At 44.0% G+C, this 14,854-nt stretch overlaps 1 protein-coding gene across 8 annotated transcripts in view; it reads right to left on the bottom strand.

Moving 5' to 3' along the window:
• Window positions 1-14,602, bottom strand: part of YAP1 (Yes1 associated transcriptional regulator) — an 84,935-nt gene extending 70,333 nt beyond the window's left edge. For 2 of the 8 annotated variants that reach the window (XM_031595880.2, XM_090133947.1), the window contains exons 1-2: window positions 13,994-14,591; window positions 11,387-11,634 (exon numbers count right to left, since the gene is read on the bottom strand). In XM_031595880.2, coding sequence (XP_031451740.2) covers window positions 11,387-11,634; window positions 13,994-14,311 — 566 coding nt within the window. In that variant the 5' untranslated portion in view covers window positions 14,312-14,591. Of the gene's footprint in view, window positions 1-11,386; window positions 11,635-13,993 lie in introns of all 8 variants that reach the window. The other 6 variants (XM_090133948.1, XM_090133949.1, XM_090133950.1 and 3 more) reach the window with 6 other exon arrangements.
• Window positions 14,603-14,854: the final 252 nt, after the last annotated feature.

Below are 14,854 nucleotides of genomic sequence, written 5' to 3' on the forward strand. Positions count from 1 at the left end.
TCTCCTCCTATGACAGGGTGACCAACCTGGCAAATGATGATGTAGTCTACCTAGACATCAGGAAAGCCTTAGATACCACCTCCCACAGTATTCTCCTGGAGAGGCTGGAAGCTCTGGCCTGGGCAGGTACGCTCTTTGCTGGGTAAAGAACTGGCTGGAGGGCGAGGGTCCAGATAGTAGTGGTGAATGGACTTAAATCCAGCTGGTGACTGGTCACAAGTGGTGCTCCCAAAGGTACTGGGGCCCATCCTGTTTAATATCTTCATTGATTCTGAATGAAAGGATTGAGTACACCCTCATAAGCTAGCAAGTGACACCAAGCTGCAGGGAAATATTAATCTGTCTGAGAGTAGGAAGGCCCTTCAGAGGGATCTGGACAGGTTGAACTGATGGGCTGAGGCCAATGGAATTAAGTTCAACAAGACCAAGCACCATGTCCCATACTTCAGTCATAACAACACCAGGCAACACTATAGGCTTGGGACAGAGCAGCTAGAAGACTGTGCAGAGGAAAAGAACCTGGGGCTGTAGGTCAATACTCAGCTGGACATGAGCCATCAGTGTACCTGGGTGGCCAAGGCGGCCAATAGTACCCTGGCTCGTATCAGAAGTATTGTAGCCACTAGGAGCAGGGAGGTGATTATCCTTCTGTACTCAGTTCTGGTGTGGCTGCACCTCAAGTTCAGTTTTGGGCTCCTCACTACAAGATATTGAGGCCCTGGAGCACATTCAGAGATGGGTAAGGAAGCAGATAAGGGGTCTGGAGCACAAGTCTTATGAGGAATGGCTGAGAAAACTGGACTGTTTAGTCTGGAAAAGAGGAGGCTAAAGGGAGACCTTATCACTCTCTACAACTACTTGAAGGGAGGTTGTGGTGAGGTGGGGGTCAGCCTCTTCTCCCATTTAACTAGCAATAGGACAAGATGGAATGGTCTCAAGTTATGCCACGGGAGGTTCAGGTTGGATATTAGGAAAAAATTCTCCAGAAGAGGAGTCAGGCACTGAAATGGGCTGCCCAGGGAGGTGGTTGAGTTTCTGTCCTGGAGATGTTCAAGAAATGCATAGATCTGGTATTAAGGAACATGGTTTAGTGGGCAGCATTGGTGGTAGGTGGATGGTTGCACTAGATGATCTTGGAGGTCTCTTCCAACCTTAATGATTCTGTGATTCTACATGAAAAGCATCACATATATGCAAATGTAATTTTGTAGATAGCTCATAAATAATTTTACAAAGTTATAGAAAAATGATGCACAGATCTTGACAAAGCAACAAGCATCAGAACCAGAATCTCACACAAACTTGTTCTGTGTACACAAAAACATGTTCAGTGGCTTCTTTTGGAGATAAAACAATTTTTCAATTAAGTTTACTTACGTAAAAGTCTACCCATTACAAAAGCCAGCATTTTCACTGTACTGAAGTCCCTCACCAGTTTAATAAGTTAGTTGTGACCTTGGTTTAGAAAGCACTTAAAATCCTCCTCCTTCAGTTTCACAGAGCAAGTACTTGAAGGCATTCAGAAAGGGCAAAACTTGGCACTAAGTCTACACTCCTACTGCAATAGAACTGCAGAGAATCAGTTAAAGCTCACAGGCGACCTTAGCGTCGTTCACCATCGCAGCATAAACAGAATTCAAACTGCAGCCTTGAGCCAAGACACACTAACCGGTGCACCAGAAGAAATACCCCCAACAAACTTCTGCCCACTCCTATGCCAAAGCAACTTTAACCTTAAAACATTAAGTTGGACAATGGAGGCCACAACTTTTAAATGGAAATAAAAATCATTTTTTTCCTGGAGACATTACCATGTCCAAATTCCTCAGCAAATGTCCATAACGCAAAGCTGATCATGTTAGGAGCCATCAATTCAATAAATAATAAAAAAAAAAAAGCAGAAATATGAGTTGCAGAATATTTCTGAAGAATATAATTAAGCTTTCCTTTGACCTTGCTAATAGATATGCTGAAATGTTAATTCTTAACTAACTGTTTAAGGTCCATTTCACATTTTGTCTTCCTTATGACCTAACCGGTGACTAAATTATCAGGATATTGTAAAACATACAACAGATCTTTTGTCCAGCTATTAGTCATTATAGTAAAAACCAAAATAAAAAAGCCCATGAGCACACAGACTGTAAGAGTTTCCTTAATGCTACAAATCTGAAAGTTCCTGTCCTCTATGACCTAATAATTATTTGGTCCCAACATCTTAGTTCTCCTTTAGGATAGCTTCAAAGTATGATTCCCTTAAGAACGAAAAACCTGAAAGACCAGTTCTGAAAGTAAACACTTCCTTCACTCCAAATCTTTAACTCACTGGATTGAAGAGTTAAGAAATTAAGTACATGTGTACTTAGGGATGGAAGCAGGAAAATGAAGCATGGGTTTACACTGATGACATGTAATTATGTCAACAGCAGTCTAAGAAACAGCTCTTAGAAATCTATCTGGATGCAAACTAGAACGCAGGCAGTTTTAGCTTAGTCAGGCTCTTGTGTACAAAGCACTGTAACCACGGAATACACTATTCACTGTTCTCACTAAGACTGCAAGCGTTTAAAACTTTTTACTGATAAACAAATGTAATTCATCCTGACCCAAAGACAAGCACAGAAGGGACACTTAAAATGCAACAGTTCATTTTTTCTTCATAGGCATATGTATTTTTTTTTTTCCCCTATGAATCTACAAATGGCCTATGAAGTCAGATACAGAAGGTCATATCTAAGCTGGCAGACTTAGAAGGAAGACTCACATCTGATATGGAACCATTGTTGCATTTTGGAACTCCAGCGAAAGACCAAAAAGTCAAGGCACTGTCTCAAAAGGCACGTGATCTGCACTGTACCACACAGTCTAGTTCCATTTTGTTTCAAACAGTAAGACTTCCTCCACAAAATATTTTTGCCACTCTTCACCCTGAGGAAAATTTTGTCAGCCATGATTCTTCAGTTTCACATTTTTTGTCTAATAACCCTTAATACTTCAGATCACACTGTTTACTCTGATAAAGTTTTCCAAATAACAAAACATTTAAAACACGCCACTGAATTGTGTGTGTACTGGATATTTACATCTACATCAACTTCAACTACACCATAAACTCAGTAAGAGTGGAAAGAAGTTCCTTTTACCCTCTCTGTGCTCTACAAAGATTAGACAGATGTTAGAATGAGCAAAATTCTAAAAAAAAAAAAAAGAATACGTGCCAACCAAACTTTTAAAAAATGAACGTCAGAGTAAAAAGATTTTTTGAGAAGCTGTGAGGAAAACATAATTAGTATGAAAACTCACCTACTGAGTTGCTCTTTTTTCCTCCTTTATTCAAAGAATTCCATTTTGCATATGCAACCTGTGCTTGTTTGCTTTCAGATAATCTGTGAGTATGTCATAAACGTCTAATTTTACAACATGTCCAGAAATATGAAAAGTTTACTTAACATTTCATTTACAACAGGTAATTAGAAAAGGAAAGGCATCCTTGAAGCAGTAACTATTTAAATAAACTCTCCTGGTGCAGACAGAGTACCAACAAAGCTCTCCATAAATCAGAACTGCTTAGAGATAAACTAGCAATAGTAAATAACCTTTACTTGACTTCCCTATAAAACAGTTCAGCAGTAAAAAATAAAAAAAAAAAGTCTGGCTTCACAACCTCTGTGTAATAATCAATAACTAAACTTACTGCTAATGCTGATCTGAGCTAGCAAACAGCATGCAAGAGTCTCAACAAAAGGAATCTGGTCTTTCACTATGACACAGCAAAGTCTCATTAGTAAAATTAAAGCAAAGTCCAAGACTGTTTTCAAGACAGCTTTGTTTCCTTAGCAACAGCCATGACAGACAGGCAGTATACTGGTAAAGATCTTACTTTACAAGGCAGCTTTATGTTACCTAGCTTTACTTCCCTAAAACACAGCCTGAAGTAACAGCAAACAAACAGATTAAACCCCAGCTGAGTGAACTGAGTGAACCCCAGAAAAGAGACTCCAAGAAGCGCTTCAGGGGGCCATGAAACAGTGACACAGTCTTGTTATGCTGGAACAGGCCTTGGGGCAGAGGGACCCATCAGTCCAGGCCGGCTGCAGCCATCCTGTGCTTCTGTGTTCCTCACCACATCTCTGGGGCACTTGTCAGAGGGCTACTGCACACGGACAACTTCTCTAAATTTCCTGCATGCAACCAAATGAAATTTTCTCAAAGAATTGCCAAAGAACCCAGGCCATTTAAATATATGGGGGCTTACATAATCACACACAGCCTGTTTGGAAAAAAAACAAGAAAGCAAAACAAACAAACACACACAAACAAGAAGTACCAAAACCAAAGAGGGGAAAACAATATACAATTATTATTATTATTATTTTTTTAACAAATTGCTTATACAAAACAGCAAAAGACAGTGAGTTCCACCATTAATGAGTTTTACTGCATATGTATGCTGGCATTGTACAAACAGCAAATGTAATTACACTGGAATTCACAAAAACACTAGGAAAGAAAGTTAATAGAAGAACTGAGTAGCTATCAGTTTCAAAAGGTTAAACAAAATCTAATTACATCATCTGAATTTGCTCCCAGCTGTGAAGATAAACACATGCAGTGGTCTGGCCACATATAAAAACAGGAGAATCATCCCTATTTTGGTTGATGTCTCTCCATGGTCATTTACCTCAATTTTGTTTTTTTCCTTTGCTTGGATAAGGAGGATGTATGCATCCATTCCAAATCAAGAGCCAAACTCAATCTGCTTGCGGTTAATATTGACTCGTTTTAATAGTTAACCTTGCATTTCAACACCAAGTAACAAACCTTCATTTCCTGGGTATCATCCAATTACTGCTGGTGTCCAATACGTGGAAGTGTTTCTTCAGGAGCAAACTAGGATCAAGTATTCTGCTTTCCCACTACATGTGACCCAGTTGAGGTCCTGCAGTCAGACATTCCAGTGTACCCAATGCTAACAAGTTACTTCGTCTGAAAGTCTGCTGCAAGAATGGGTAAACTTGAGTGAAAATTTTGCTTGCTCTGTGTTAACTTTTAAAAATATGCAGCTGATGTGCCACAAGCTCAGGGCTTTGCCTATGGAATTCTACACCTACTGATTTTCCTCATTTGCAGAAAAGGAGAGATAAGGGAGCAAGAGACAAATGTTGTAAAAGCAAGCATGATTTTTTCCATGTCACTCAGGAGTTCAACTGCATTTACCCATTAGAAATAGCTCTGATAAAAAGTGGGGGGGCAGCATTTGTTTGGGTTTCATGGGAGATTTCAAATTAACATACTATTATGTTACTGCTTTCTAAATGGAAAGCTGAATGGAAATTTTCATGATGAGACTCATAGGTTACAGGTTACCTTACGCTATAAAAGGAGATGACCACAAAAATAACCAAACAACTGCAGTTCTTTGTCATCTTCAACATTCACAATAAGAAAGGGTATGAAAGGATAAGAGAGTCCAGAAGATGCTCATCTTGATTAATATTGGATTCTTGTTTGTATTTAGAAGAGGTCAATTGCTGAGCATTCTACAGTGGTACAATTGCTCCCACAGAGCCTGATGCCATTACGCCTTTTAAGAAAATAGAACTTGACAGAATCTTTAAAACCGGGATAGAAGCAGCATGCTTTTTAAATATGGAATCCTAATTAAACCAGTAGCAGAAGCCTCTAAATACTGATCAAAGAAACTCTAAGATTTGTCATTAAAAGAGAACAGTTAATAAAGATCTAGAATCACAATTACAGCTGTCAATGTATTACAGTTTTCAGACCACATTAAGATAAAACATCTCAAATCAGATGTAGGAGATAGGTAAGCATGACTACAAAGCAGTATTATGTATTTGAAGAATACACAAAAAATTACATTGATGTTTTCAGTAGCAAAATAAGAAGCAATTCTGCCCAGTCCCATAACAGAAGTTGAAAGGCTTAGTTTTTATGCTTGATATTTGAAACAACTACTTTTTTCCATCTTAATGAAAACTGTGTTAATACAATCTTGTTCTGCCAGGTATGGTGCTGCCTTCTTTCTCCAGTGTGTGCACTCAGATCCTATCTAGATCTGTAAGAATTACATTCACCATTTCCTGCAGCTGGCCCACGCTTCCCTCCAGCATTAGCAGCTCTCAGCACAAGTGTGATCCAGTGCCTTTTAGAAGCCATGGAAAAGTTTCAATAGGCACTGAATCAGACACTTAAGCACAAAAGATTATTAACAGAGATACTACTGAGAGGCAAAACCTGAGGGAGGAAGAAGTGTACAGAACAGCAGACAATTAAAAAAATTCCTCAGAAACTTTAATTGTTATCTTACAACTAACTGCCACAGATTCTGTATTTCTCTCCAGTTCTGTGTTCTTCTGAGAATGATTAATATCAATACACTTATAAATAAAAGGAAAATATATTAGTGAAAACCACAGAGTAAGTTTTCTGTTTACATAAAATCACAACAGTTTAATAAAACTGTTTTTGGAACAGTCTTATGAAATTATCTTGTATGAAAGGGTACTGAATGCAAAGATACTATCAGTACATCTGCAATTTTTCTTAAGCAAAACAAAGCCAAGCACAAGAAAAGCACTGTGGGCCATGCCTTTCACTGATGCCCACCCACTAAGCTGCCTGCACGTTCTCTGAACTGGGAGAACTGAAGGTGCACTTTCATCCTCCTCCCAGTCACAGTATTAACACTAATCAGGAAGGTTTGCCCTTCTTCTTCTTTCTCCCTTTTAAAGATACAGAAATCTCTAGTACGTGTTCAGAATAGTTAGTATCATGGTTCTCTCAAGGAACAGATTTAAGAACTCAAGAAAGAGGCAGAAGGAAAAATATGCACTTAGTACTGACGTTCCAAGACCAAAAATCTAAAACTTGTCAAAAAAAAAGCCAACAGACCACAGTGTGTACTACTTTAAAAGCCTTTTAGCTCATATATCTCCTCTTTAACTATGTTGGAAAATGACAGTGACCATTTTCCACAAATCTCTTGGATTCATTTTGTCAGTCAATGACCTGAATATTTTCGTAATCCACCAATATCGAAATGTAATTAATTTGACATTTAGCAAACAGAAAAAGCCTTCAACTTCTTTTTAGTTTAAAAAGTACAAAAAATAGTCAAACTCATCAACAGCATTGGTTGCAGCTTTGGTTTCCAACAGTACAGCTCTTTTACTGTCTTGCTAACTTGAACCGCAGAGCCATAAACACAAGAGCTCCCAGTAACTGATGATTCCGAACACGCACACATTGGTACTCAGTAAAATACACAACCGTTGCAGCAATAATTCCAGTAAAGGCTTTCTGTCCTGGAAGATGAAGATTAGTCTGGTGAGCTGAGGAAGAGGAGGAGGAAGGGAGCAGATGGTACAGATGTAGCGGTTGGCTCCAGATAGGAACAAAAATAGATGTGAAAGAAATGTAACAGCACTGCTGGTTACTTTTCACGTACGACAAAACACTCGTGTATACTTGGGTCCCACAAGTCAAAGAAAGAAAAAAGGTTATCAACAAACTTCCCTGCTATCTTAAAACCATTCTGCTCGGCTCCATCCAGCCATGCCTCCGTATGGAGCAGGTAAGAAATGTGTAACAACCATCTATTTCCAAGCCTTCTGCCAGATGGGTAAACACCTCCAACACACCCACAGATACTAATGAAAACCACCTTGGCCTCCCTCAGGAAGTCATTCAACACTTCACAGAAAAAAAATAGGAAGTTGTTGATAAACTGCTTGCAAGAACTGCTTCCTGTAGGAAAAGTAATTACAAGACTTGTTTGCTGGACAATCAGTTAACTTTCCCTCACACTACGAAATGCAGTGTTGCACGACCTTTCTAAGAACTGAAAGCGTAACTCTAAGTTAAAACTATACAACAGTAATTCTGAACCTGAACATACCCAGATTTCTTCTTTCTAGAAGTTGTTGTCTGCGACTCTTCCAACATGTTATCTTTTGCCTAGAGTGACCCGCTATCTTCCTCCATAGTTCACTGAAATGTCAACCAGCAGCTGGCGAGCAGGAAGTGGTTAAAAAGCAATGCAGCTGACATCGCCACAGAAACCAAGCAAGCCTCCTTTACGGCATGCTTAAGAATGGGCTGAAGTGTACTGCACTGCAATGCTGAGATGACTCAGATGTGACCGCTCACAAACCAGGCAAGTCTCAACTGATCAGTTCTATGTAAGTAGCAGTTTCAGTTTAAAAAAAAAAAAAAAGGATAGTTTTACCAAAATCTGCATTTTCACCAACGGAAAATTATACTCAAGAGTCGCTGTCATAACAATGAGATGAGCACTGAGGAGTGGAATTCTGGCAAATCTTACTTTGAGCGTTCAGCCATAACGGGGTTTATCTGTATGGATGACAGACTGACTTCCCAGATCCTACACTACGACTCTCATCCTAATTTAATATGTACTAATATGTGTGTGTTGTGTATCCTACCTATATACGCACACACAGTTATTTGGCCAAACAGCAATTTTCTCCCCCATTCCTACTATTTTTAGTTCTCTGCACAAATTCCTACACTTGCACTGCTTTCACAGAATCACAGAACGGCCTGGGTTGAAAAGGCCCACAATGATCATCTGGTTTCAACCCCCTGCTATGTGCAGGGTCACCAACCAGCAGACCAGGCTGCCCAGAGCCACATCCAGCCTGGCCTTGGATGCCTCCAGGGATGGGGCATCCACTTTGACCCACTAATTAGTGGAAGTGACTAAAATCTTTGCAGTACAATACTCAGTTTTACATTATTCTGTTTGCAATATAGCATATTATGATAACTATAACCATAAGGCCTACTGACATCTGGAAAAAATCTAATACCATTACCTATTCTGCAAAGATCTTTCTAGAGCTTGATTACCAGACTGCTCACACAGTGGCTACAGAACAAATGGAAACAAAGAGCAACGCAGCTGAATACTTGGAAGAGACTGAAAAATCAGCATATGGTAGAAGGAATCACATCAAATTTATTCAGCTTCAGGAATCTCAGTCCTCGTGCTTTGAGCAGAAGCTTAAGGCACAACCAGACGAGACATGATTGTCACTGGTTTGCAAGTTTGAGACAGAACTTGTCATTCAACACTTGAAAAAAGACTCCTGAAACATAAACTTAATACTTAAAATTTCTCTGAATTTCTTAAAAATCGAACACCAGCAAAACATTTGCTTTGTAATTTTTATTTTATACAAATCTTAAGGGACTCCAATGAAGCTGGGGGAATCTCACCTGCAGGTAGCACTAAACGACCTTTTAGGAACAACAGCACTCTTCAAACACGAACAGAATGTGAACAGTCTTCAGAACTGTCCTCATTAGACTCTCCCATACCACAGCATCACCCAAGGAAAGCCAAAAGAAAACAGCCCATTAAGCTGTTTAAAATCTCCCAAGGTCAGCATGTGACCCAGCAGGGAGAGGTTCAGAAAGTACAGCCTTTATTTTTACTCCTAACAACCTGGTTTGTTTCCACTCCTTTCCCCTTCAAGACACATCCTTCACAGCTAGCAGCTCTTTCAATCATTTACTTTGGATGTCTGATTGAGAACAAACGATCTTGCTCATGCAGATGAGTTTGCCAGACTTGTGTGTACTTTCCAGTCTCAGGCTCTTTATTGTTCTTGTTGAAACCTGACCCTTTGAAATGGATACCAGAACACCAAGAGAGGACAAAAAAACTTGCAAAAAAAAAAAAAAGGAAAAGATTTTTTGGTGGTAATAATGAAACTGCAGAAAAGCTTTCCAAGATCAAAACTATCACTAATTTCACTTCAATAGCCACAATTAAAAAAGAAAACAAAATCAACTTTTTACTTTTTATGTAAAGACATTTTGCACCTCTCAAACTGCTCTACTTTCTAAAAAAACATTATCAGAAACATTTGTGACAGCAAACTTAAAAACAACTGCTTTTCGTGACTGGTAAGCTGCTTTTAAAGAGTTTTCACCAGCACAGTCAAAACAACTAAACTTGCTTTTCACTGAAGAACTCACCCTGTGCTTTCCTCAAGGCCCAACGAGCTACCAATCTCGAATGGCACAAACTTGCACTGTTCCCAAAATTCTACTTGTGCCCACTGAAGAATGCATTCTAGAACACACTGATTTGTTAAAGTCTAGCAAAGAAGACACCACTTCATTGACATCTTTATGTAATCCTCATTTTTGCTTTTCTAACACAAAATTATTGTTTTCAGAAATTGGCATTAAGGCTCAAATAATTTGACACAACTGCTGCAACCCAGTTTTGGTTCTGATAAGTGATATTAATTTCTCCTTATGAAAACACCACTGTAGGAATAAGAAAGAATTTTAAGAAATTCTACAGCGTTCATTTTTACTGCAGACAACAGATTAATTTTAAAAGCAACATCTATTTGATCGAAGTATCTGAGTTTGTATTAGTGATAGTTTTAGCAAGAAAGGTAGGAATACAGATGTTTTATTTGGCAGAAGCAAGTTTTACATAAATAACACAATGTGCTGCCTCTCCCCTTTCCCAGCCCTGGAAACGACACACAGTGGATTATTTAGAGCCTTCCAGTTCAATAAAATATTCAAAATACAGTCAAAGTATCTGAAGGCCAATTACACATCCTGGTAGGCATGCTTTCAGAACGAAGGACAAGCTTCTGCTGTTCTAGGGATGGAAAGAAAACCCAATGCTCCCCAATGGACTGGCTGTCACATGGCTGGCATATGCCACCTCTCCTCTGTTCTACAGAAGGTGGTACTGATTTCACTGCACAAAAAAGCCACAGCCAGAAGAACAAACAATGTTATAAGTTCTGCAATTCCCATTTCACTGCAAGGAAGGCAGATGGGTTCAGAGTTACAGACCCAAATACTGTTATCAAACACATACGTTCATGTCCTCATGATTTGCCTGCACAGCAGGCAAAAATGTTTTGACTCTGCATTTACACAATTGTACTTAGTGATAAAATAAGAAGTCCTGACATATTCTCGCCACAACAGAGTCTAAAGTTACTCTATAATAGGTTTACATCTGTAACATAAAAATAAGGTATAACGTATTTTGACCCAAATGAGAACATTGGCAAGTTCCAGCAAGTGGAAGAGTCACGTTGTTCAAAAAATCTCTACATGCATTTCACTCGTTTTTAGTGTACAATGTAACAGACAACATTCTTCAACCAAGACTTAGATGGGATAAATACTCATTGAGCATCACGCAATTTCCAGAAAGAGTAGAACTGATATGGGAGAAATTCCTAAGTTGGTAGGATCTTTTCTCCCACTGAAAATCAGGAGATTGTTTTTCAAAATACGTATTTTAAAGTAAAATTCAAATACTTAAATAATAATGATCAAAACAAGTATTACTTACTTAAGGAAGTATCTCTGTCCAGATGGTGTCTTGGCCATCTCCCAGCCTGGTGGCAGAGGTACATCATCAGGGATCTCAAACGAAGACTGGCGGAGATGCTGAGAAGACGGAGCTCCAGGTCCTGTCACTACTCCAGAGGGTGTGAGCGTGCCAGGGGACACAGCCCCCAGCTGCAGCGATGCTGGAGAGGAATGAGCACGGACATGCTGAGGGGTCAGGGCTCCTGCTGTCCCTGCGTCAGTGCTGGCCTGTCGGGAGTGAAAGGATTCCCATTCAGATTTTTGTACTTCAGCAGAAATGCATCTGTCAAAAGGCACTGCTCTTTCAAGGAATCTTTCAGATGAAATTCCCAAGTTGGTCTTTCTAAAGTTATGTGTATTTTGCAGTTGTTGGTTAATTCGCATCAGACAAGTCCCCGTATAAGCCAAGAAATATAAACTATAAGTATTCAGTAACTGCTTTAAGTTCTGTGTTGAAAGCTTAAGTTTTTGCTCCTTGGTGCAGGCTTCAGGCAGCCTACAGCCAGAACACTGAGCACGGCATGCTGTGTGGCTCATTGCTGGACTACACCCACCCATCACCATCACTTTCTGCTGACAGAGGCCATTTCCTACCCCTTTGTTGAAATGTATCTGTGGGCGTCCTTGCACCCCACACCCCCACCTTCTGCATGGGTTTAAGGAACGGGACAAAGAGAAAAGCAAGAGAGATGTGCCTGTTGATGGCAATGAGCTCCAAGAGACAGAGAACTCCTGAACTCAACCACCAGAGCTACAAAAGGCTGAGCACAGAATTTCCTAACCTGCACACCAACTGCTCTTTAAGGGCACTCACAAAGAGACTGCCAGTGCTTTATCTAAGGAAAGCTTCCGCAAACTGTTTGACCAGTCAATCAGAAGTGACTCAGAAACCATTCACAGAACTGCCAGACTGAAGCACGAGAGCTTCTTTGGCAATAGGAAATACATGTCCAAAGCCAAAAAGACAAAGCAGAGCTGAAAGTTGGGTTTAAATCCTTTTTTGTGTATTTATTAGTTAATTAAATCTCACAGATACCCCAGAATAACATAGCCACCTGCATATCAGTACAACCACACCTTTCCATGCTGGTATTGCACCATACAAGGCCCCACTTACACTCCTAGGGGGACATTTTGCTACATCTGTATGTGAACACGTCACTTTTTACACTGGAATCAAGCAAGCTTACTTTTACGTTTCAGCACAGTGTAAGAGGTGCAACTGTATGGAAACTGAGGAGCTTCAATTCTTGAGAAAGAGAGAAGTAAGAAGTCCTTTCCTGATTAACAATATTTTATGTCACACACGAACAAACAGGGAAAACTGGAACTACCAAAAGATAGCCAACAATGGAGTAATGGTTCTCTGCCTTCAGCTGGCCCTCAAGGTTGTACTGTAGGATCCCTGAGTGGGATGAGAACCCAAGGAAGGAGCACACACACAGGATGTGGAGCCAAGAGTAAAAGTGCGACACCTGCGTGAAAATTAAAGGCATTCTGAACATGATACTTATTTAACTGCAGATAGATACTGTGTTTACCAAGACACAGCAATAGGTAGCAGCTGAGCATGTGCAGCCCACGCTTCTGAGTAGCCAGAGATACAACTCACACCAACGAGAGCAATCTGAAGGAACCCCGTTTACTATCGGATTCAGAGCGCAATTAAGAAGTCTGCAGCTCAGAAGCGAGGAAAAAACCACAGGAGCAGCTCAGCCCCACCCCTGCTATTCCCTCTCCAGTCTCACGGCGTGAAGGCCGGGCTGCTTTTCGAGTAGGTGGGAAATGAATTAACCCGCGCCGCGGCACGAAGCGCCGGGAGCGGAGCTGCGACCGCAGCAACGCCGAGGGCCTTCGCGAAGCGGCGCCGCGACACGGAGCGAGTTTCGCTCCGGCTGCACAGACAGAGCGAAGGGGGCCGACAACGAAACCGACTCGGCAGCTCAGAACGAAGGTCGCTGCTCCGCAGTTACAGCTGAGCGGCACCGGGGAACGGCGGCGGAGCGCCGCTGCCCTCGTTGCGGGCACGCGGGAACCCCGCGGACGGAGCCGGCACAGAGCAGCGATGAAATGGTGGAAGAGCCACATCCATATTGCTTGGGGAAAAATAATAAAAAAAAAAAGTTTGGCACGGCCTCACGACACCCCCCACCGGCGGGCCGTCCCGCAGCGCGGATCGCAGCCCTCAATCGCGGCGCTCCCCGCACCGCTCCCAGGCCGCCCCTCGCCTTTCCTCCCGGCCGGGCCGCGGGGCGGATGTGGAGCCCGAGGGCCGCCCGGAGCCCGGGCCGGGCCGGCGGCCCCTCGGAGGGGCGGGGGAGCGGGGAGAGGAGGAGGAGGAGGAGGAGGCGGAGGAAGGCAGCGCGCAGCCGGCCCCGCGCCCCCCGCCCGCGCTGAGGGCGGATTCCCGCCCCGGCCCCTTCCACTCCCTCCCTGCCCCCCCAAACACTCACACTCGCACACACTCACACACACACGCACTCACACCTCCCTCGGGAGGAGCCCGGCGGCGCGGAGGGAAGGAGGGAGGGAAGGGGGAGGAGGGCGTTCGGAGATCGCGGCGCAGCGCCGGGCCGCCCCCCCTCACCTGGCGGGAGTGAGCCTTGGGCTCGGGCGGCTTGAAGAAGGAGTCGGGCAGCTTGCGGAGCCGCATGGGCAGCGTGTGCGGCACGTTGGCGCCCTTGGGGTTCATCACGGCGTTGAAGAGCGCCTCCAGGTCGGTCTCGGAGTCGCCCCGCACATGGACGATCTGGTGCCCGGCCGGAGGGGGCCCCGCGCCCGGCGGCTGCGCGGCGCCTCCCGGGGCTCCCGACACCGCGCCCGGGGGCTGCGGGGCCGCCTGCTGCGGGGCCGGGGGCTGCGCCGCCTGCGGCGGCTGCTGCGGCTGAGGCTGCCCGGGATCCATGGCTGCGGCGGGACCCCCCGGCGCTTCCTCGCGGGGCTCGGCGGCTCAGAGCGCGCAGGGCCGGCCCCGCATGCCCCGCGCCGCGGCTCGTCCCGCCGTCCCCGGCGCTTCCGACCCCTCGGCGGGGACAGGCGAAACGGCTCCGACCGCGCGGCGCTGCCCCGAGCCCGGCCCAGCCCGGCCGGCGCCTCCGTCCCGGCGGCGGAAACTAACTCGCGCAACACTCCAAACAAAAGTTCGCAGTTACGCCCGCCCGAATCGCTCTCGGCGGCCGACTCCGCCCCTCCTGAGCCCGCCCGCACCGTATCCGACCGCGACGGCCCTGTGCCGCGCGGCCCTCCTGCTCGCGCCCGCCCGCACCGCCTCCCGCCCACCGGGCGCCGCGGAGCACGGGGAGCCGTCCGGCCCCCGCTCCCCCCCCCCGGACCCGCGGCCCGCGGTCTCCTCACGGCCGGGCTCGTCCCGCCGGCTCAGCGCCGCTTTCCGCGCGCCCGCCCGCGCGTCTCCCTTCTGCCGCCCGCCCGCCCTTCCCAGCCGCGGAGC

The sequence above is a fragment of the Phasianus colchicus genome, chromosome 1, assembly GCF_987193195.1.
Source record: "Phasianus colchicus chromosome 1, bPhaCol1.hap1.1, whole genome shotgun sequence".
Lineage (NCBI taxonomy): Eukaryota > Metazoa > Chordata > Aves > Galliformes > Phasianidae > Phasianus > Phasianus colchicus.